The following is a 20,179-nucleotide window of genomic DNA, read 5'->3' on the forward strand; positions in this document are numbered from 1 at the left end:
TTCCTGTAGGAGAAAATCCTCCCTACGGCTTTTGTAATGTACACAAATTCCATGTCTTGCAAAGAGCAATGAGTCCACCAGGGCAGTTGAGAAACTCCGCGAATAGCGAAAAACATGAAAAACCCCCCACGCACTTACAAGAGGTTGATCCGCGGAATTCAAGTCCCTTGCGAGGTAGCACGGGCGCACGGATCGCACCCTCCTATCTCAACAACCCGAATCCGAGGCGGAATTTGAATTCCTTGAGGATTCTTGATATCAAATCAGGCTCCTACGTCACACCCGATGGATGAGCTGGAGCCCTAATCTGAGTCTTAATTTGCGCGCTCAGAAGACTAGACCTCTTTCTTTTCTCCCACCTTCCCAGCCTTTCGCAGGCCAATCGAACTAATCAGTGTGGCCACAACAGCAGCAGCGAAACATGTCCAAAATCCGCTCCGGTAGCCCTGCAGCAGAGAGGAATTATATGTCACGGAGCCGCTGGTAGCTATTTTTTCGCTTCCAGCAGCTTCCTGTACCGAGGCCGCAATCATAGCAGTGACAGCCAGGCCGATGCTGTTGCCTAACTGCGCAACAGTGTTAAAGACGCCACCGGCGAGAGCCTGGCTCTTGCCTGGGAAGTTGTTCGTAATGACTAGGTTGCTGATGTTAAAGAGCAGGTCGGTGCTGATAACGCTGATGATCATGGCCGGGAAGGCAGACTTCCAGTACATCCACGACACATCCTGTAAGGCAAAGATAAGAGGCGCCGCGATGCTGATGACTCCCCCGATGAGGCTCAGTATGCCCGCGTTGACTCTGTCCATGATATAGGCTGCGACGACGTTGGTGCCCAGACCAGAGAAAACCACTGGCAAAAACCGTACCGCCGTCTGCAAAGCATCTAACTGCTGGGACTCCTGATAATAAAGAGTAGCCCAGTACGAAAAGGCGTTAAACCAAGACCAGGTGAGGAAGACGGAGAGACAGACGGTTGTGAATTCGATTCGGTGCCAAATGCTGTTTGGAAGAACGGCTGGGCGGCCAAGTCTCTCCTGGCGGCTCTCCCAGAAAACGAAAATGGAATAAGCAATCCGGCAATGATTAACAGAGCGATGGAGTGCGGCCGGCGGATAAAGCTGGCGGCGCCGTTTGTCAGCTCGGAGAAGAGGTAAGACAGGAGAGCCAAACAGGCACTGGCAGAAACGACGCCGACCCAGTCCAGCTCATGGGCAAGACGGTGGACAATGCTCCTCAGCGGGACTCGGTCCGATCCCGGGAGACGCCTAGGCAGACAGAAGAAGGCGAGGATCATGGCTGCCGCGTTGACACTGGTGGACATCCAGTAGCCAGCGCGCCAACTCGCAACCTGGACAAAGACACCGCCCAAGACAAGGCCCATGGCGAAGCCAACCGGATTACCGCCACCGAAGACCGCAAAAGCAACATTGCGGGTGCGGCCCGCGGGGAAGGTTGAAGTTATGATGCTCACGGCGGGCGGCATACAAAAGGACATTGCAACACCCTGCACCGTGCGAAAGGCAATGAGCTCTCCTCCAGTGCGACTGAGCGACACTGCCAAGGTGAACACCGTGTATAGTAATAGGCCCGTCAAAAAGACTGGACGGTTGCCGACAACGTCGGCGATGGCGCCAAAGGGGAAGAAGACCGCACGACAATCCAAGAGCATAGACCGATGCTGGCCATAGTTGCACACTTGGAGCAATGTCGAGCTCCCTGCTTACTGCGGGCAGGGCCACGGTAAGCAGGCCGGAGTTGAACGTGTTTAGAAGCGACACGGACGCGAGCGTCACTAGGATGCCAGCCGTCCGCAGCTTACTTGGAAGAGCCATATGTTCCGAGTATGTCGGTTCTGTGGAGGGTAATCTCGAAATCTCGTCTGCTGCCGCCAGGGTCTGCGTGTGAGGCGGCGCTGGCTGCTGTGACTCCCATGAATGGCTATGTTGACGTTTCTTTCCATCTCGCACCGATGTTTGACTACTAACGTTGAAGAAAGTGCCGGCATTGGCGTTCGTCTTGATGATGGTTTTTAATTCGAACATTGTGTAAAACAGAACAGGGAATGAAGTTGTAAGTAGGTGTTGACTGGTATGTCAGGAATAACTTCTATCTAGGACACGGAAAACGAGGCGTTTTATCCCACGGCTCCCTCATCTGCTGACTAAATGGCGCCATGGTAGCCTCCTTGGCTACTTTGATAAGAAATAGTACAAGATGATGCCAGGATCATACCATTGAACGCAAAAAGATGGTGTCGTTGTTCGCCAGAGTTCATCGTGGGTAGACAATTGGTGGAAGCTAGCATGTAGATGCCCAAGTTCAGGACAACTTGGAGACATAACTTTGCGCTTACCAATCAATTTATTAAACTTCGCCGCTTACCAAGCAACCTGGTGCAGTAGCGATAACGACTAGCCAGCGTTGTTCTATTCTTGCTACCTTCCAATGAAGTTACATTTTCCGATCCAATGCTATCCTGAGCTCTCTACCCCTTGTTCTCTCGGTGGAAACTCCGCAGACTGGATCTGCAATTTTGAAATTAGAAGATAATCAAGTGCAAGTGGGTAGTATCCTGAAATTGAAATAAGGTTCACATATGCTGACTTTGGTACTATGTATTGCTAATCATCATATCGAATACTGCTTTTCAAAAGCCAGGAATTTTACATTTACTCAAACAATCACTGGGTTCAACCAAATGGCAGCTCTACGAACAGCTCCCGGGTCAGATCACTTCATCCGTCGGCCCATCCTTTCACTCGCTGCCTGGTTCATTGTCCTGCTCGCCTTTGCTCTTGCCCTATTTGGCCTCGATCTTGCAAACCACCACAGCACAATTCCGGTTCAAAACATGACGAACTCTTTCCTCGACACCATCGCGGTCCGCCGATCCTGGTACGCCCTGGAAAAAACCTTGACCCTCGATCAGGGCAAAATAAAATCTATGGTCGGCCATGCCATGCAGTCGGTTCCTAGTTCATTTAATTCGCAATCCAACCGCGCAGTCGTGCTATTCGGCTCCGAGCATGATAAGCTGTGGGATATCGTGACCGACGTGCTCAAGGCCCGAGTTACCCCGGATCAGTGGATATCTACTAGTCAAAAGACTGCCGGATTCAAAGCCGCTGCCGGAACTGTATGTCTTGCAATCAGTCAGCCCTCCATATTCACGTCCTGCCTCCAGACTTCAATTCCTTTCAACTACTGGTCCAATCCGTCTGCACGGCCGTCGCGTCGTTTCCCTGACCAGCGTGATCTGTACATGCTGACACAGTTCGACAAAGGTTCTCTTCTTTGTGGACGACGAGGTAGTCCAGGGTTTCGCCAGCAAATTTCCAACTTATGCAGATCAGTTTCCCGTCTGGGCGGCGCAGTCGGATGCCATGTTGCAGCACACCATTTGGACGGCGCTGTCAGCCGAAGGGCTTGGTGCCAACTTTAGATGCCGAAGTTAAGGCCACATCTTCAGCTGTAAAAATGGGCCAAAGAATATGGGTAAGACTTAATCTTTACGATTTAGGAGGATAACCCAAGGAATGCAGTAGACAAAGAGCCGAGGGAATTCAGGATATTTATATTGACTAGATGGTGCGGTAGGCCGATTTACTCATTGATACTCGGCACAAAAGTCATGATTGTTCTGTCGTCAGATACAACTGTCAAAGAAGTATTGGACAAGAGGAGCGGCAATTACTCTGACCGGCCAGATATGTTTATTGGCCAAAAAGTAGCCAGCGGCGATCTCCGCCTTGTCGTGATGGTAAGTCGACGACAGATGGGTACCATGACAAAGGTAAAGAAGGGAACTAGCAAGTTGACAACTTCCAGAGGTACGGAGATAACTGGCGCATGATCCACCGCATGGTACACAACATCTTGAATATCAAGGCTGCTGTCACATACGTCCCTTACCAGGACCTTGAAAACAAGATTCTTCTGAATGACCTTTTGGAAACTCCTTCCGATTTTCTCCAGCACATCAGAAGATTTACCTACTCTCTTTCTACACAAATGATATACGGTTATCGCTGTACTGATAATCATGACCCAAAGCTTCTGCAGCTGTTTGAGGTAATGAAGTCTTTCCATCACAGCAAAGGTCAACACGAAAAAGCTCTGCACAATACTGACTGTTGATGGAATAGAGTTTTGAAAACTGGGGCAAGTTGTCAGGGAGCTCTAGCGCCCAGTTGGCAGACATCTATCCTTTCATCCAAAGCTTGCCTAGTTATATTGCACCCAACGTTAGATATGCCAAGCAACTTTTCAAGATAGAGAGCCAGAACTATCTCCGGCATTGGATGATGTCGAAGAAAGCTCTCGATGAGGGAACAGGACTGGTGAGTTACATAATCTAGCACTGGTAACCGAAGAATACGTATCGAGATTTTTTTTGACGAGCGACCCAACAGCCCTGTTTTTGCAACGATATCTATCGCGCTCAGACGCAAGAGGGCTTTAGCGATGCTGCTGCTGCTTATATCAGCGGCTCGCTGCTTGAGGCAGGTTCAGACACAACGGCAGGAACTCTTTATGGTTTCATACAGGCCATTCTCATCTGGCCAGAGGTGCAGAGAAAGGCACAGGAGGAGATCGATCGCGTGATTGGCCGTGATCGCCTCCCCACTATCGATGACTACCAGCACCTGCCTTACATCCGCTGCTGCATCAAGGAGAGCCTGCGGTGGATGCCGACTGTCTTCCTTGGCGTACCTCACGCAGCAGTTAAGGATGACGTTTACATGGGTTATAGCATACCAAAAGGCGCGACTGTAATTAATAATGTGTGGTAAGTAAATCCTTATAGAAGCGCCTCTCAAAAGCGGCAAGTCTAATATCTCGACGCAACACAGGGCCATCCCTACTATCTTAGTATAATTAATTAGTTTATTAATAAAATATAAATTACTTAGTACTAATAAGGTTAATAAACTAAGTAAATAACTAAATAACTTAAATCTTATTTTATTTACTTTTTAAAAAAAAATAAAAAAAATAGTAATTAATAATAAAATTAAATTAAGAATATTAAATATTTTAAATACTAAACTATTTTAAATTACTAAAATTATTATTATTTTAAAATAAAAATAACTAAGTTATTAAGTTTTAAAGTTTATTTAAATAGAATTATTAAAAAGAATTTTATTTATTATTTTTTTAATTACTATTTAAATTTATAGGTATTATATATTATATAAAAGATCTTTATTAATCTTTTTAGTTATATAAATATCTAGGGTTTATTTATATAAATTATTAAATAATTAAATATTATAAGGATTAAATTACGGGGTATATAAGCTTATATTTAGCTAAGGGCTTAAAATAATATAATAAAGGGGGACCGAATTCAGGGCGAATAAACTGATAATAATACTTGAGTATAAGGCAAGGAAGCTGAGACAAGAAACTTCAAGGCTAAATATGGAACGATTGACATGAACAGCAAATTTATTACAAGAGAGTGAGGCTTTCCCGAGCATCCGTCTATGAACTCGCCTATGAGCTAACTTGGGAACGCCCTATGTCTTCACCGACGATTCAGCAGCCAATTCCGTTCTAGGCTTTGCATCTCCGATGACCGCATTCTTTACAGTCGTATAGATATGCCCAGAAACAGCCCGTAGAACTGCATATGCGATTGCTAGTGATTCCACTGCCTCAGCTCTCCAGGCGACATGCTGGTCTGGGCGGATCAAGAGCAGAGTTCGTTCATACAAAGCTCTGGCTTGCGCCTCTCCTGAAAGATTGATCAGCGACAGACTTAAGCCCAAGTCGCTCGCTGCTTGGACAATATGATATTGTCCCACATCGGTATCTGTGAAGCAAAGAAGTGACCAGTGTCTGCCGAACTTGTCGAATATTGCGGTGCCATCGGAGAGAAAAAGATGAGGGGGCCGACCGCCAGGCCATGTTGTTGGCGTGTAGCAACGCGGATCCGAGGGAGGCTCGCTACCGTCGTCTTCTCGATGCAAAACAATGTGCGAGTTGTACCGGTATCCCATCTCTATCCCAAGGTCCCTGTTTTCCCCATCATGACTCTGGTAGAATTCGTGAACACGCTTCCTGAGCAGATGTGCTTCTTCTGTGTCGGCGTCGATGCGACGCGGGTCACCGCCGCCGAGCAACGTCTGCAACTCATTGTGGACCTTGAAGTGGACGTGAGACCGTTCCACGTTGCGGAGGGCTACGAGTTTGCGCTCCGCTTCGTAAGACTCAAGGAGTCTCGGGCCGCCCTCACCATTGATCACCGATGCGAGTTTCCATCCGAGGTCAAAGGCGTCTCCGATACCCATGTTCATCCCATAACCTCCGGTAGGAATGTTCTGATGTGCCGAGTCACCGGCAAGGAACACATGTCCTTCGTGACTTCTCCAGTGGCGTGTCACGGCAACGTTTGGCCTCCAGATGGAGCGTGCAAGAATCTCGTCGATCTGGAATTTGTACGGTTCATAGAGCCCCCCAAGAACGCGATAGACAGCATCATGAGACTCGATCGTTTCTGGCTCTGCATCAAGGGGAAGAAATAGATGGGTCGTCCAGGTATCTTTCTCGTCTTGTGAAATAATTGCCCCTTCAAAGCCGCCTGACTGGCCGAGGAGGAAGATATGCCAGAACCTCCCCTGTTTGTGTAGTTTTGTCAGATCACGAGACTTGAAATGAACCAGCAAAGCACAAGAGGGTCTATCGAGATTGATTAGAGTCTGTTCGACATTCGCAATGCTGGTAAAGTCTTACATTGGGCCTCCGTCGAGAGGAATGGACAATGAAGTACGCGTTCGACTAGAGGCACCGTCGCATCCCACGACGTAATCGGATCTTAGGACGGTTCTTTCCCCGGTATCCACGGCGGTGATTGTAGTGTATGCAAAACCTTGTTGCTCTTCAACGTGTTCTACTTTGAAGCCATAGTTGAGATCGATGAGTGGATCGTCGTCGCAGATTTTCTTTAGCCATCTTTCAAAGATGGCTTGCGAGACTCTCTGCCAAGGCTCTTGGGGCTGTGTGCCGTCATTTGTGTCCTGAATTTGAGATCTAAATCTGTCTACTCCCGGTAGGTCCCATTGCGTGAGCGGCTTTTCTGCAGAGAGTCCAGTGGATATGATGACATTCTGGTCGATATCCGGCGGCACGCCTTGCTTTCGGAGGTCATCGGCGAGGCCTAGCTTGCGAAAGATCTCCATTGACCGAGCGTTGGTCAGGTCCATTTTGGGCCATTTGGTGGTTGTCTTATTGCGTTCGAACAGTTTCGACTTCACGCCGTAGAAGGAGAGGACTCGTGCAAGCAGCAGACCAATTGGTCCACCACCCGCAATGACAATTACTCCCCTGGGCAGCAGCTCCAAGCTAGGTTTTGGCGTCGGTCCGTTCGACTCCATGATTTCTGTGCTTGAATTCGGCGTATTTGTGGGCCTCTATTTCTTGTAGACGTCGAAATGTCTTTTGGAGGTTTGGCCGTACTTGATTTATCGCACGCGGTATAGGTATACACATAGGCAGAGAAACCACAAACCGGGACTAGATATAAACCTTGGACCGTCAAGAACCTAGTGTAAATGTGGCTTGTTTTCATCATGACCCTAGAGAAACGCCGCGCCGGGTATTGTGTCGCTTAGCTAAGTGATATCAGTGACTATCGACATGCAACAGACCAGTCTGTTCTTCGGCTTCCGTTCTCTTAGTGTCCCGCGACAGAGCCGGTCCACTTGTGTTACTTTACTGGATGGAGGATCTCCACTGAAGGACTGCCATCACTTGATGGTCACTCGCTTTACAGCTAATTTTTCGTAAGGAACTTACCCATACAATATCGTGGCGGGTTCGAATCAATGGGGCGAACAGATAGGTTGTCTAAGGTGAGACCGGATGCCCCGCACGATGCAGCCCGGCTACCTTCACCCGGCTCCACACAGGCCGAAGAGAAGTGGATCCCGAGCCCGATGCCGAAGCCTGAGCCCGATGCCCGGTGCGCTACCCGTATCCGTGGCCACACCCACAAGCCTTTTGTGACCAATTTTGGAGCTAATTCCATCCTTCGTTGAGAAACACCCATCTGCTCAATACCGTGATATTTCAAGTGTGTCAGGGATCGCCTCGCATTCATTGACTTATCTCGGAAGGATGTCGTTCTGTCATCACTTTGGCAGTATTCGCTCAGCGGTCATTGCGTCGGTACTCCTTTGAAGATGATCAGCCCAACCCTAGCTTTTAAGTTAAGTAATCAACCTCCTGTCTTTGTAAAGTAAATTGATCACTCAATCAATTTTTATAACCTAATCGCTGTGTTAGAGGGTAGTCATCCACCAGCTCGGTTATTGAAGGCACGAAGTCGGTCTCATTTTCCATGACTGAGCCAAACTAATCCCTGAGCCTGCCATTGATTGCATCCGATACTTTGTATCTTCCTTGCTGACTTGACTGGCCGGTCGTATGACTCCGTTGAGCTCTGCTATCACATTGACACGCTCAAGAACTCATTTCTCGCCAGTTTTTAATACGATATGAGGCTTGCTCGTGGTACCTTACCTTACATCGATACTAACCGCACTCTTCAGACTCATCATGTCCAGATTCACGTCGACATCACACATATGGATATTCAGGTTGTCGATGGAAGCAGGCACGGAACCAAGTTTCTGCCAGTGTTGATATCCACATCACAGAGTACCCTAAATGGTTCGAAGCGGTTGATTCGTGGAGTGGCGAAGGGTCGATTGACTCTATTGAGATTCTTTACAAGGGGTGAAGAGAGGCATTGGGAAGCTGATCAAATGACCATTGGTAGCCCCTGCGGCTGCCCTGACTCGTGGTCGAATCGGACTTCCAGTCCGACAGTCAGTCCGCTGCAAGTTTCGGCCGCCAACACCTGCTCCTGTTTTCCAAACGGCAAAGAAGCTTTTCAGTGTACATTGACTCCGACCCAAACCGGCGCTGGCGTGATGATACCAAAGGACGACAGCTTGGAGGGGTCTTCAGGGCCATCAAGGTTGATTCATGTAGTGTACGTACTACTTAGCTAGGGGGGTAAAATTCAGTAGGACTCATTCCCAGTCCACCTGCCGGCTTGAGGAGTCGGCGACCTATCCCTGTTCTCAGAGAGGGCACTTACATAGTACCTTCTCCTGTGGTACCTGCTCCTCCTAAGGGGCCGTGGGGACGTGAGTCTAAACCCTAGCTCCATGCTGATCCCTGCAAGCCAAGCTAAGCACTAGGTCAAAACGGCTTGTGGGACTTAGGTCCACTCAAGCCGATCTACCCTGGCTCATGAACGACACCATCTTAGTGGATCGTATGGGCAGCCAGAGGCAATTTGCTGGGGCTGGACAGGCTTTTCATGTGATATCTAGGGTGAATGAACTCTTTCTGTATAGTATGACCTACCTAGGTATGAGGAAAATGATGCTCAAGATGTTAGGACCCAGTCAATTGGGATGATGACTGGCGTAGCTACCTTCTATCCTGAAGAACGGGGGAGAATGGAGCTTGAGGCATCATTGCCGAGACTCTTGTTCCGTGGCACAGTTGGCTGCGCTGTTCTGCTCGTGACGAGTCTCGTACCTCGCTTGTATAGTCGGGATAAGGTCAGTAAGGTAAGGTAGCCCAGGTAATAGTGTGGGGCCGAATACTTGACGGCTTGCAGGTCCTTGGGTACTGACATGATAGGTCGTTTAGACAGGATTGGGCGAGGTTTTTCCGTCGGCTCACAAGCAAGAAACTGCAAGTACACCAGTGACCCTGGAATTGAGGCATTTTATAGCAGGTTCGAGGGCGTTGGATGGTGTGTCTTCGAGCAGCTGTGGAGGCGAGGCTCCAGAGGACCAGACATCTAGGACCAGCAGAAGCTCGATTGGATTCTGCCAACAGGCGACAGATAAGCTATAAAGGAGGTGCGTTTTTCTTCGACAGCTAGTTCGCTGACATGCCTTACCCTGTCAAACATCGTTTTTCATATCCCTTCGGATTTTCACCATGGCGGCCCACGCTACCGACAATGAAGCCGCAGTCCATGAGGTTACCACTGGAGGTGCGCCCGGCGTCAAGCCAAGGAGTGCCCTTCTCAATACTGAGGCTGTGGATGACATCTCTGCGGATGATCATGAGCAGCGCATGAAGGACCGCGCGCTTCTCTCTGCCGAAGAAGAGAAGAAGCTCCTGCGCCGCGTCGACTTTCGCTTGATGATTCTGTGCGCTGTCATCTTCATGATCAAAAACGTCGATTCAAATAACGTCAGCATTGGCCATCATCTCCTTAGGGGTAGCGGAACTGATGCATAGCAGGTCGCAAATGCCAGAATCATGAACAAGGGCACCCCCCGGAACATCATGACGCAGCTCAAGATGACTGCTGATGACTATAACTGGGTCAGCACAATTTACAACGTGAGTGTCTCGAAGACGATATACTGTAAAATGATTTAGCCAACATGGTTCACAGATTCCGTTCATGATTTGCGAGATTCCCACCAACATGGTCGTGAAAAAGATGCTCCCTTCACGATTCCAGTCGCGCATCATGGTGAGCCCCACGCTGGGGGACATGTTGCCTACAACATGGCAATAACACAGCTTGCTGACCTACATAGGTGACTTGGGGTATTGTGTTGGCTTGCCACGCTGCCGTTACATCTAGTGCTGGCCTCCTAACCGCCCGCTTCTTCCTTGGTCTTGTGAGCTGTCACTGAAGTGGACCCATACGATCAACAATACTGACCACCCAACAGGCCGAGTCTGGCATGTTTCCAGGTATTATTCTGCAGATGAGCTACTGGTACCGCGCCGATGAGATGACTCCCCGGCTCTTGATCTTTTGTGCGTGATGCTCATCATAATGCCCCCAGCGCTGTGGATCGAACAGGTTGCTAATGTTACAACAACAGACTCATTCGAATTCTTTGCCAACATTGTTAGTGCTGTCCTGGCCTATGGGTTCAGCGGCATGAACGGGCGACATGGCTTGTCCGGCTGGCAATGGTTGGTTCCCCTTTCCTCCCGCCGGCTGCTCCCAGCCCTTGAATTTATCGCTAACTAAAATTGCAGGTTCTTCCTGGTTGAGGGTGTGATTACGATTGGCTTCGGCGTTTTGCTTCTCTTCATCTTCCCTGACTGTAAGACGGCCTATCTCTACCATATTTGAACGATTGCTCACGAGTCTGGTGTACAGTTCCCGCGCAGGCCAAATGGTTGACCGACAAGGAAAAGCGATTCCTCCAAGCTCGCCTACCACCAAATGCCCCTCGTTCTTCCGAGAGCAATTTCAAGGCGAGCGAGATCTGGGATACCATGAAGGACCAACGTCTCTGGTGGTTTGCGTTCATCTGGGCCACCAAGACGATTGGTAGCACTGGTCTTTCGTTCTACTTGCCGACCATTGTCGCCAGTCTGGGACTTGCGTAAGTGATTACCAATGCCGCAACAAATGCTCGTAGTGCCCAGTCCTAACTCATGTCTCGCAGTTCCATCGCCGAAAGCCAGCTGCTCACCATCCCATCTTCGGTTCTAGCTATTATTCTCATCGCTGTCAGCGGTTACTTGACCAACTCGCTGGCTGTGCCGTACCCCCTTGTGGCACTGGTGTACCTGGTCTCTAATTTAGCGTGCTACGGTGTCATGGTTGCATACCCGAATAACGGAGGCGTGTATGCTGCTACCCTTATTGCCGCGGGCGTCTCGCTGGCCTGGTTCGCTACCATGTGGCCATGGCGTCTCCAGACGACGTTCAGGGCAACGGGTTCGGCCTTTGCTATCGCATGGGTGAACGCCCTTGGTGGCATTGGTACTATTGTCGGTCCCCAGATCTTTCGTTCCAAGTACGCACCCGAGTATACAGTGTCGTTTGCGGTGGCCATGGGCATGACAGGCGCGTGCATCCTTGCCATCTGCTGGACTTGGTGGATCACAAGGGAGACGGAGAGGCAGACCCGTCACCTGAGGAAGAAACGTCTCGCCGCACACAAAACCAACGAGGTCATCTTGGATGATGTTGACATCGATGCTGACTTCAAGACACCGAAGGTGCACTCTTAGGCGAGTGTCAGGCACAAATTGCCTGAAGCTCGACCGATTCGCGGCTGGAAATGACATAATTAGGTACAAGATAGTGCAAGGTAATATCAAGATATATGTAAAATATGTGTATATATATATTAGTACTCTTCTGATCATGCTGGGCTGAAGGTTATGATGTTGAGTGTATTCCTGGTTCGTAGGCTGCTCGGGTGGTCTGGCAGCTCAGGGCCCTGGAAAGTTCTTGCAGAAGAAATCATGCTAGCAACTCACTTCCGGGAGTGAGGGTGACGAAACATGAATGACAGTTTGTAGAGACTGTCGCAACCTCAGTCCGCCAATCTATCCGAGCCAGAAGGAGGAGCTTTGCACACTGGGGTGGTGATTATGAGCGGGAGCCCCTGGGATTGGCATACTAAAACCTCGTATTTCCGCATGAGTTCGGAAAGCCGAGCAGTTGCGAAAAGATCCAACGGCGCGTGTGGGGCTGCTGCTTTACGCTCTGGTCAGATGGACGACTGCAATCCTGTGCATGGATAGGTCGAAAGCACCGGTTTCGTTGTGATCGGATACGGAAATGAGAAGCGGGATTTCTGGACTGTGTTGTAATAAGACTTAAGATCTTTTTGATCCATCCAAGGCCTGGTATGATCGTATCTTTGAACACCGAGGTACATCGACCCTGGCGCACAGCCTGTGCGCATATGTGAACATATGCAATAGCAATGCCACGGTTCTAACTTCGATCCCGGAAGCAATAGCAGCTGTCCGACTTACTGACACGAGCATAAGTGGCAGCTCAGTCGGCTTCTTTCAGGAAGCTGCTCCATCTGACGTGTTTCTCCGTGTTACACGGTGTCCAAAGATTACAACGATATCGTCGGCAACATTTACTGATTTTGGACTGACCTCCATCCTACGTTGCAGTGCTGTTGTATTTTCCGCTGCCTGGGTAAGTCCGCGGTGAAAAGTTTTTGAAGTCGAAGATTGGAAGGGTTAGTCCTGTATCGATGTGGTGTGAAAGTAGGCACGGGAATGGTCTTCCGCCGATTCCTGCTCGATGCATTCATAATCTCTCGATCCAAGTGGCAACTTTCATGGGACGATCGCCTTCTGCACGAAATTTTCTGTATGCTCAAGTGGCTTTGGCTTTCTATTATAGCACAGATGTACTACAACAGGGTCCAAGCGACTCTCTTTCTTGACGCTCAGATACCTTTATGTGGCTTTTGCGTGAAGATTGGGGTACAAAAAGGGTTTACGAGAATCCAGCATGTAGCAAGCGTTAAACTCATGAATTGAGGGATAGCGATCGCAAATTAATCTTGGTTCGACGCAAACTCGCAAGATCGGCCTCGCCACTCTGAAGCCGAGTATGGTCTACCTTCCCCCAGGGATCAATCACGCCCAGTGTATGACGACCTAGGCCTGATCTCAATCAAAGTTGCAGGCAGGATTAAACACAGCGCTGTACTTAACGCAATCAACCCAGCAGTCGCCTCAAAATTGGAAAGATTGAGAACGTTTTTTCAATAACCAACCAGGTGACTCAATTAAGTTATTTAACCTTGAAAAGAACAAAGGGCGCTATCAGCGTAATTTCTTTCTGATAGAACGTATCATTGTTTTAACCCCCCGAAACATGATCGAAAGGTCCATGAATTTGAATAACTTGATTGATTGATTCTGATCTTGAAGTTCAGTTAATTAAGGGCGAGGTCTTAGAAGTTGACTCAGTTTATTGCTGTGTTAATGGTTGAAGCTGCGTTGAGTGCACAAGTTGTATCTCTTTTGGGGCCGGAAAGCGTCCCACCGGGAATTTAGCAGCTCGCGTCGTGGGGGTGACTAAATCGTTCATTGAACCTGACCAGTGACACGTTGTATGCCACTGGCTGACGTTGAAAGCTTGGGTCGCTATGAGAATATTCAATGAGTTCAACGATTCGTAGTGCCGCCAGATGCAATCGCCGCCAACAAACAGGGCGCAAACGGATGGCTCGTATAATCATTCTCCGTGGATCGACAACATTGGACTGAAAATGGCAGGCAAATGAGACATCTGCTCACTTTCCGCCAGGAGATAGCTCGGTTGCCGAGCAAAAGTTGCTCGGCCGACCTGAGCTCGCAGCTGTCTCTCTGTTAGGTTAGGTTGTTGGCCAGGCAGAAGGCCATCGACAGGCGTGTAATCAGATTGATTGATTGATAAGATGCATGTAAGGTACTTCGACGTGATTAGATTGGACGAGCATGGTTCATGGGTACTGCATACGCGATCCCCACGCTGTAACCCTCCGGGTCTTCGGATACTCCACGTTTGCATCAAAGAAGAAGCATGCGCCGCCGTAATGGCATACGCTTAAAAAGCCTTGGTAGCTCTTAGCGTGCGCCTCAGCCTTTTAACCGAAGTAACCTTGCCGACTTCATGACATACACTTCCCACCCCTCTTACGAAATAAGCTTACTTACTACCTCATTCACAAGTTGGTTAAGGTCGCTGATTGAACAGAGGAGAAGTCTGATTTTGGTATATACGCGTACATCTCCATTCTCGGTGACCAAGCATGTAGGATCGTCAAAGTGGGAGCCACCCACAGCAAATGAAGGCAAGAGAACGGCACAGAAACCTGACACAAGTGTTCACTAAAACATCCTTACTTAGTACGATGTGTTACTGGTACGTTGCACGTAGCCTCAGATCTATCTTGAGTATTACATGTACCTCCTAGTGGGAAACAGACCCCACAGACTGCCCATGATGAGCTGGAAAGTTGGGCACCCCGCAGGGATCCTCCAACTGCAAGGCCACCTTGCGCATGGCCCGAATCCCGCCGTTCATACTGTCTGCGGCGTATCCCTTCGCGCGTAGAACACTGGTGGCAACGCGGGCAGAGTCTCCATCATAGCAAATGATGAGTGAAAGCTTGTTCCGGAGCTGAGAGCAGATGTCTTCGTTCTCAGAGCTAAGCTTGGCCTCAAGCTCCCGCCAAAGCGATGCCAACACCTTTGGATCTGAGAAGGGGCTCGGAGTGTCTGACTGAATAAGCGGGAAGTTCACAGATCCGGGCAGACTGAACTGCTCGAAGTCCTCAGGTTGGCGCAAGTCAACCACGATAGTGTCTGGCGACGGAGCTATGATTCTTTCCCAGCCTTGCCGTTCATCAGAACGTCTTTTGGACAAGAAGAAAAGGAGGTCTCTGGTGAGAACCTTGTCCAGACGGTAGAAATCGTTTAGGGCCACAAGAGGATCCTTCTCCCAGGCCGAGTCGTATCGGTATAGGTCGACGTCACTCAGTTCCTAGGCGTTGCAGTATTAGCGAGATGTAGCATACCGCGGGTGTGATGAGTGCCAGCTACATACCGAGTTTCTGATCGGAGGAAACTGCTCAGCTTCCAGTTTGGCAAAATACTCATCCATGTATTGGTACGGGAGATCGCAACACAAAGTGACGCAATGAATCAGGCCGTCTTCCCCTGCAAGCTCACTCAACGTCCCTTCCTTCTTTCTTTTCTCAATGAATTGATAAAGTCCTTGGAGATTAAATCCGGAGGAGGGGCCGCAAACAATGCCGTTCCGGCAAAGGTCTAACGAAAGCGAGTATGAGGGGTGGGATGCGACCTCCTCGATGTGATCCACAGCTGACTTCCAGGGAAAGTTGACTGGAGCTAGTAGAGCAAGGGACCGTGGACCTGGAACTCTGTCGCCCGCAGCAGTGCACACGCTGTGGATGCTGTTAGAAGGCATTGTGAAGCTGGCCCTGGAGCCAGTGGATTTCTTACCCCAAACGAAACACCGACGGGCTCTTGTCCTTGAAGAAGCTCCCCAAGCCTGACATTGTACCTGTACGCCATCGTGTTAGAGTTGTGAAGTCAAAGAAAACTGAAAGCTCTGGAAGATGGGATGTAATACCAGACGTTCCCATTCCTGCGCAAATGAGGTTTATTTCTGGGAGTTGTTCCAGAATCTGCGGGCCCGTCCATCGCATATGAGATTGCCAGTTCTAGAAGGCTTGGTTAGCAGCTGTGAATAATCCACAATGTGACTTTTGGCAAGAATTATCACCAGATCGTTGTTATACTGGTCCGGGTTGACAACTGATTCAGATTCCTGTGCCCAACGGTATGCAGCTCGAATTCCGCCACGCTCATCGTTCGGTTCGGGTTGGGACGGACCGCCGAATAAAGTGCTGTGACAAGACCATATTCAGCATAGTTATGGTGCGCATGAAGGGACGAAATCAAGCCGCAGCTATTCAACTTACATGTTAAGACCAAAGAATTGCATCAACTTCAACTTTGCTGCTGTAGTCTTATTGCTTAGGAAAGCGTGTACATCTACCAAGTCGTAGAGGACGCGAGACATCAAAGCCATGGAAATGACTGTTGAACCCGAGCTGTACTCAACGACCGTCTTGGTCTTATCGGGCGCAACTCCATGCTCCAGGAGGTTGAGAGCTTTATTGAACGACAATTTAGCACTTCAAATTCCGGCTTTGGTGAAAAGGTCTTCTCGAATTGATTACCTGGCATAGATTTGACGTTGTTTGCTGGGTGCATTGTCATCATCTTGGCGTAGATGCGGACGCCATCTTGTCGGTAAGGATTGAGGGAGTTGGGAAGCTCCACAAGAGGCAATGGTGGTGCTCTGTCAGGATTGAAGTAGTCCTTGACAGAGTCAGGGCCCTTATAAACGTTGAGATTGTTTCGTGACTGCATATCGAGGTTGTCGATACAGAAAGAAGGAAACGATATGTTACTAGTAGGAGATTCTGTTAGGAAATGTAGAGCTTGGGAAACATTTAGCTGGAGGAATGATAGTCGATGAACCTGGTGCCCTCGTAGGAATGATGTTATATTTTAGGGCAGTTCGTCTGAAGTATTGAAGTATAGCAACGAGCCATGATATTGTCGCATAATCCGGGCTGGACTTAATACCCAACCATAACGATAAATGACCAGTCTGAACCATTCGACCGCTTACGGGCCTGGCGATATTACATCACGTCTATACTCTACACCTGTCCATCGGACGCGACAGGGGGGCAAGAGAAGTCACGAGTGATTTTTGCCGTCAGAAATCGATCACACCAAACAAATGGCTCACTGGATCAGTCATGACTCAACTGACAGAAAGTTAGCTATGAGAGGTTTGTTTTGAAGCTTTCCATACTTACACGACGATATTGTCAACGAAGGGATCGCGAAATGCATACCCCGGTCTCGAATTGACACCCCACATTACCTTGCAACCTATAGACGTTGTGACGGCCAGGTCCGATAACACCGAATGGATCCTCTTTTGTCCGAGTGCGACCTGACATTGCTTGTTCTGCGTGATGATCTGCATCATGTAACCTTGAAGGCCCGTCCCATGGAACTACCAAAGTCTTGAGGGTGTGGATTTATAGAGCAAAGACCTGGCATCGACCGATATACCTGTCAGTGAAGGCCGCATCCCACTAGGCATCCCGACTCTCACGGTGGATGGCGCGCGGAACTGCACGATCTATTGAACTGTTCAGGGCAACAAGACCGATGAACAGCGGTAAAGAATTTTAGCAAACTCAAAAAGGAAAACCCGGCAATTCCAGCGCAACGTCATTACCAAATAATTTGCTACTCCACTGACCCTGGCCACTAAATTCGCAATGCTGCGCATACGACTGCGGAGTGCTGTGCTACCAATTAACAGAACCATCTGCCAAGAGGTTCAGAGTGTTCTGCCACGTCATTTGAAGCTTTCAAAAGAATTTGACGTTGGTCTCTAGGAAATCTTCGGGGTATAATTTACTCCCAGATGTCGTTACAGACACAAGTACCTAGAGAGTCAATGGATGAGTAGACACGAATTTCTAAAGCATCTTTCGCCCGGATTCCGCGCATCTTACCACCTATCCTTTTCTAGCGATGTTCAAGAACACCAAATCAGCGGATCGCAGCGCTCGGGAGGCTGTGGACATCAATGTTAGCAATCCCGAAAGCTCCAATACGCCAGAGACTGTGCCAGAATCGCCAACGCCCACGGACAAGAAAGCAGAGACGCATATGTTCAACGAACAGACAAATTACGTGTCCAAAGTCAAGGTCATCACGGTAAGTTGCCCCGCCCCAAAGGATTTTCAATCTTCAACCTTGATTTTATCCCCCGATGTGATGAAGTGATACATACTCACAAGAACAGATTTTTCTAGCATGCGCCAGCGTGGATCTCGTAGCACTCATGGACCAGACCACCCTGGCAGCTAGCTTGTCTATTGTTGGCAATTACCTTCATGCAGGACAACAGCTATCTTGGCTCGCTAATGGCTATTTCATGTACGTTTTGTTTGTCTAATGACGACTCTTCCTAACCCATACGTCTGCATAGAACATCCACAGTCGGGCAACTCTTGTACGGCCGCCTCTCGGACATATGGTCGCGGAAGGTCATCCTGATGGTCGGGCTGGCGATTTTTGGCCTTGGGTCGCTTGCATCCTCCCTGGCCCAGACAGCTACACAGCTCATCATTTTCCGTTGTTTCACGGGACTTGGCGGTGGCGGACTCATGACAGTTGCGCAGATGATCGTCAGCGATGTAGTGCCTCTTCGCGAGAGGGGGAAATATCAGGGTATTCTGGCAAGTTTCTCCCGCCGGTCACTTTTCTACCTCCGCCAGAGACTCTCTTCCCTGCCAGAATATCAGATTTGATCAGATATTCCTTTCTGGCCGGATAGATGAACGCTCACGCCCCCATCCCCTGCAGCCGCCCCTGTCCTGCTAATACCTCGGCTTCTTTAGGGCGCCGTCACTGCGTTGGCCAACGGAATAGGCCCCGTCATCGGCGGCACTCTATCCTCCAAAGGAGGCGACTCATGGCGCTGGATCTTCCGCCTCAATCTGCCATTAACGGCGCTATCTGCGGGATGCGCATTGTTCTTCATGCCCCTCAGAAAGGTCGAAGGGGACTGGAAAGTGTAAAACATCTCCTTGTTAACCCACCCCACACAGGCTGACCAAACGCATCTCAACATAGAAAGACAAAAGCCATCGATTTCATAGGTATCTTGCTTGCATTGGCTGGCACCACCAGCTTGATGCTCGGTTTAACCTGGGGCGGTGGCGAATACCCCTGGGCTTCTGCAGCGGTCCTCAGTACCCTTCTCGTCGGTGCTTTCGTCTGCGTCGTCTTTGTCTTGTGGCAGTGGAAAGGACCGAGATACCCGCTTGTGCCTTGTAAGATCCCACGCCATCCCTCGTCACATCTATAGAACTAACTCATACCCTTCGGGCTTGCATAGTGGACATCTTTCGCGCTCGGATGACCATTGGTGCATGCATCACCATGGCCATAAACGGCTGGAACTTTGTCGTTCAGGTCTACTACATTCCCACTTTCTACCAGCTCGTCTACAACTATGGGGCCACTAGATCTGGTGTCATGTTACTTCCAATCACCCTGGTTCAGACCGCGAGTAGTACTCTCTCTGGGCTTATAGTCCACTGGGTGGGACGGTACCGCGAGTGCATCTTGTTTGGCTGGCTCTGCTGGTCGGTAGGTCTGGGTCTCATGTCCACTCTCAACGAGAGTTCCGGCCTGGGAAGGCAGATCGGCTATTCCCTGCTCATTGGAGTGGGCGTCGGAAACACTCTTCAGCCGTAAGCATCTAGGCCTCGCCCGATGACTACGTCGTTTACTGATGCGGTCATCGACAGTGCCTTAGTAGCCATTCAAGCGGGCGTCCCAAGAAAGGACATGGCCGTTGTCACATCCTTCCGCAAGTATGTCATCTCTTGGCTGTTGACTGAAGATGTAACGGTGCGACTGACTCCGGTGACACAGCTTTGTTAGGAACTTGGGGGCCACATTCGGACTTGCCATTTGCGGCACAATTTTGTAGGTCATCTTCCCAGAGGCATGCACGACCTGCTGTATCAGGCGATGGACTGACATTTCCAAGAAACAATATTGTCAAAAACTCTGTCAATGGTCTGGACTTAAACGCAGAACGACGAGATTCCCTTCTCAGTAACCCACAGCAATACTTATCATCACTTTCCGATGAAGACGCGCAACGTATCCGCAACGTTCTTGCACCTGCGTACCAACGGTCTTTCAAGGTTATTTTTGAGCTTGGTTCTGGCTTGGCAGCAGCAGGTTTCTTCTTTGCATGGTTGTTGATGCCACACATTGACTT

The 20,179-nt window shown here is 49.3% G+C and overlaps 7 protein-coding genes across 7 annotated transcripts; 3 read left to right on the plus strand and 4 right to left on the minus strand.

Moving 5' to 3' along the window:
- Positions 1 to 388: 388 nt before the first annotated feature.
- N0V96_007248 (uncharacterized protein) lies at positions 389 to 1,669 on the minus strand (the record flags this gene model as incomplete). The annotated part of the gene is made up of 2 exons (XM_065757967.1): positions 389 to 1,041; positions 1,089 to 1,669. Coding segments are annotated over 2 exons (1,234 nt in total), but the record flags the coding sequence as incomplete, so codon positions are not given.
- Positions 1,670 to 2,698: 1,029 nt separating this feature from the next.
- Positions 2,699 to 3,455, plus strand: FRM2_1 (type II nitroreductase; the record flags this gene model as incomplete). The annotated part of the gene is made up of 2 exons (XM_053191382.1): positions 2,699 to 3,136; positions 3,285 to 3,455. The coding sequence occupies 2 exons, from the start codon at positions 2,699 to 2,701 to the stop codon at positions 3,453 to 3,455; spliced, it is 609 nt and encodes a 202-aa protein (XP_053050944.1).
- Positions 3,456 to 5,525: 2,070 nt separating this feature from the next.
- Positions 5,526 to 7,382, minus strand: N0V96_007250 (uncharacterized protein; the record flags this gene model as incomplete). The annotated part of the gene is made up of 2 exons (XM_065757968.1): positions 5,526 to 6,437; positions 6,903 to 7,382. 2 exons carry the CDS (start codon positions 7,380 to 7,382, stop codon positions 5,526 to 5,528), a joined length of 1,392 nt encoding a protein of 463 aa, XP_065613491.1.
- Positions 7,383 to 9,972: 2,590 nt separating this feature from the next.
- Positions 9,973 to 12,027, plus strand: N0V96_007251 (uncharacterized protein; the record flags this gene model as incomplete). The annotated part of the gene is made up of 9 exons (XM_065757969.1): positions 9,973 to 10,230; positions 10,282 to 10,383; positions 10,439 to 10,519; positions 10,587 to 10,670; positions 10,725 to 10,812; positions 10,881 to 10,974; positions 11,041 to 11,108; positions 11,165 to 11,393; positions 11,457 to 12,027. 9 exons carry the CDS (start codon positions 9,973 to 9,975, stop codon positions 12,025 to 12,027), a joined length of 1,575 nt encoding a protein of 524 aa, XP_065613492.1.
- A 2,701-nt stretch (positions 12,028 to 14,728) lies between these two features.
- On the minus strand, positions 14,729 to 15,421 carry N0V96_007252 (uncharacterized protein; the record flags this gene model as incomplete). Its single annotated transcript, XM_065757970.1, has 3 exons — positions 14,729 to 15,301; positions 15,365 to 15,371; positions 15,414 to 15,421. 3 exons carry the CDS (start codon positions 15,419 to 15,421, stop codon positions 14,729 to 14,731), a joined length of 588 nt encoding a protein of 195 aa, XP_065613493.1.
- An 840-nt stretch (positions 15,422 to 16,261) lies between these two features.
- Positions 16,262 to 16,719, minus strand: N0V96_007253 (uncharacterized protein; the record flags this gene model as incomplete). The annotated part of the gene is made up of 2 exons (XM_053191387.1): positions 16,262 to 16,458; positions 16,527 to 16,719. 2 exons carry the CDS (start codon positions 16,717 to 16,719, stop codon positions 16,262 to 16,264), a joined length of 390 nt encoding a protein of 129 aa, XP_053050949.1.
- A 1,191-nt stretch (positions 16,720 to 17,910) lies between these two features.
- On the plus strand, positions 17,911 to 19,644 carry N0V96_007254 (uncharacterized protein; the record flags this gene model as incomplete). The annotated part of the gene is made up of 5 exons (XM_065757971.1): positions 17,911 to 18,096; positions 18,185 to 18,318; positions 18,371 to 18,624; positions 19,044 to 19,217; positions 19,283 to 19,644. The coding sequence occupies 5 exons, from the start codon at positions 17,911 to 17,913 to the stop codon at positions 19,642 to 19,644; spliced, it is 1,110 nt and encodes a 369-aa protein (XP_065613494.1).
- Between the last annotated feature and the right edge of the window lie 535 nt (positions 19,645 to 20,179).

This window comes from Colletotrichum fioriniae, assembly GCF_027942845.1.
Source record: "Colletotrichum fioriniae strain IMI 355084 chromosome Unknown scaffold_8, whole genome shotgun sequence".
Lineage (NCBI taxonomy): Eukaryota > Fungi > Ascomycota > Sordariomycetes > Glomerellales > Glomerellaceae > Colletotrichum > Colletotrichum fioriniae.